Below are 448 nucleotides of genomic sequence, written 5' to 3'. Positions count from 1 at the left end.
ATATATATATATATATATTTAGGTATGTGTTTCGTGCGTTTACGCGTAGTCTCTTTGGTGTCTTGCAGTCCGCTTAAGTATAAATCTGTAGCAGTATCAAAATGGTAAAAATAGTGCATATGAAGACCATGAGCACAGGTAGGACCAGGATGAATCTGACGGAGCGGCTGAGGCCGCTTGGTTCCTGTCATACGGCTTGCTCACCGGATTCGGTCGAGGCGTCGAAGAGTGGCCGATCTGCCGGTGTCTCGCTCGACGTCGTTGATTTTGTGCCTCCGCCGTTACCGGTGTTACCCTCCCGTCTGGTTTTACTCGAGCCCGAGAAACACAGACAACCGGACTGATTGCGATTCCGCTTCAATGTCGGCTTGTTCTCGCGTACCTGCTCCGCTAAACACTTCTGATAGTAATCGTAATCCTTCAAGTACCTATTAGAGACAAATTGTGA

At 48.0% G+C, this 448-nt stretch overlaps 1 protein-coding gene across 7 annotated transcripts in view; it reads right to left on the bottom strand.

The window, feature by feature from the left end:
• Window positions 1-31: 31 nt before the first annotated feature.
• Window positions 32-448, bottom strand: part of LOC108748370 (rho-related BTB domain-containing protein 2) — a 24,757-nt gene continuing 24,340 nt past the window's right edge. For all 7 annotated transcript variants that reach the window (XM_018486500.1, XM_018486495.1, XM_018486501.1 and 4 more), the window contains one exon: window positions 32-428. In XM_018486500.1, the coding sequence (XP_018342002.1) occupies window positions 188-428 (241 nt within the window). In that variant the 3' untranslated portion in view covers window positions 32-187. The remainder of the gene's footprint in view (window positions 429-448) is intronic.

The sequence above is a fragment of the Trachymyrmex septentrionalis genome, unplaced genomic scaffold (genome assembly GCF_001594115.1).
Source record: "Trachymyrmex septentrionalis isolate Tsep2-gDNA-1 unplaced genomic scaffold, Tsep1.0 scaffold22, whole genome shotgun sequence".
In the NCBI taxonomy this organism is placed as follows: Eukaryota; Metazoa; Arthropoda; class Insecta; order Hymenoptera; family Formicidae; genus Trachymyrmex; species Trachymyrmex septentrionalis.
The sequence above is the reverse complement of the archived record's forward strand: the minus strand, read 5'-3'. Positions and strand labels throughout refer to the sequence as shown.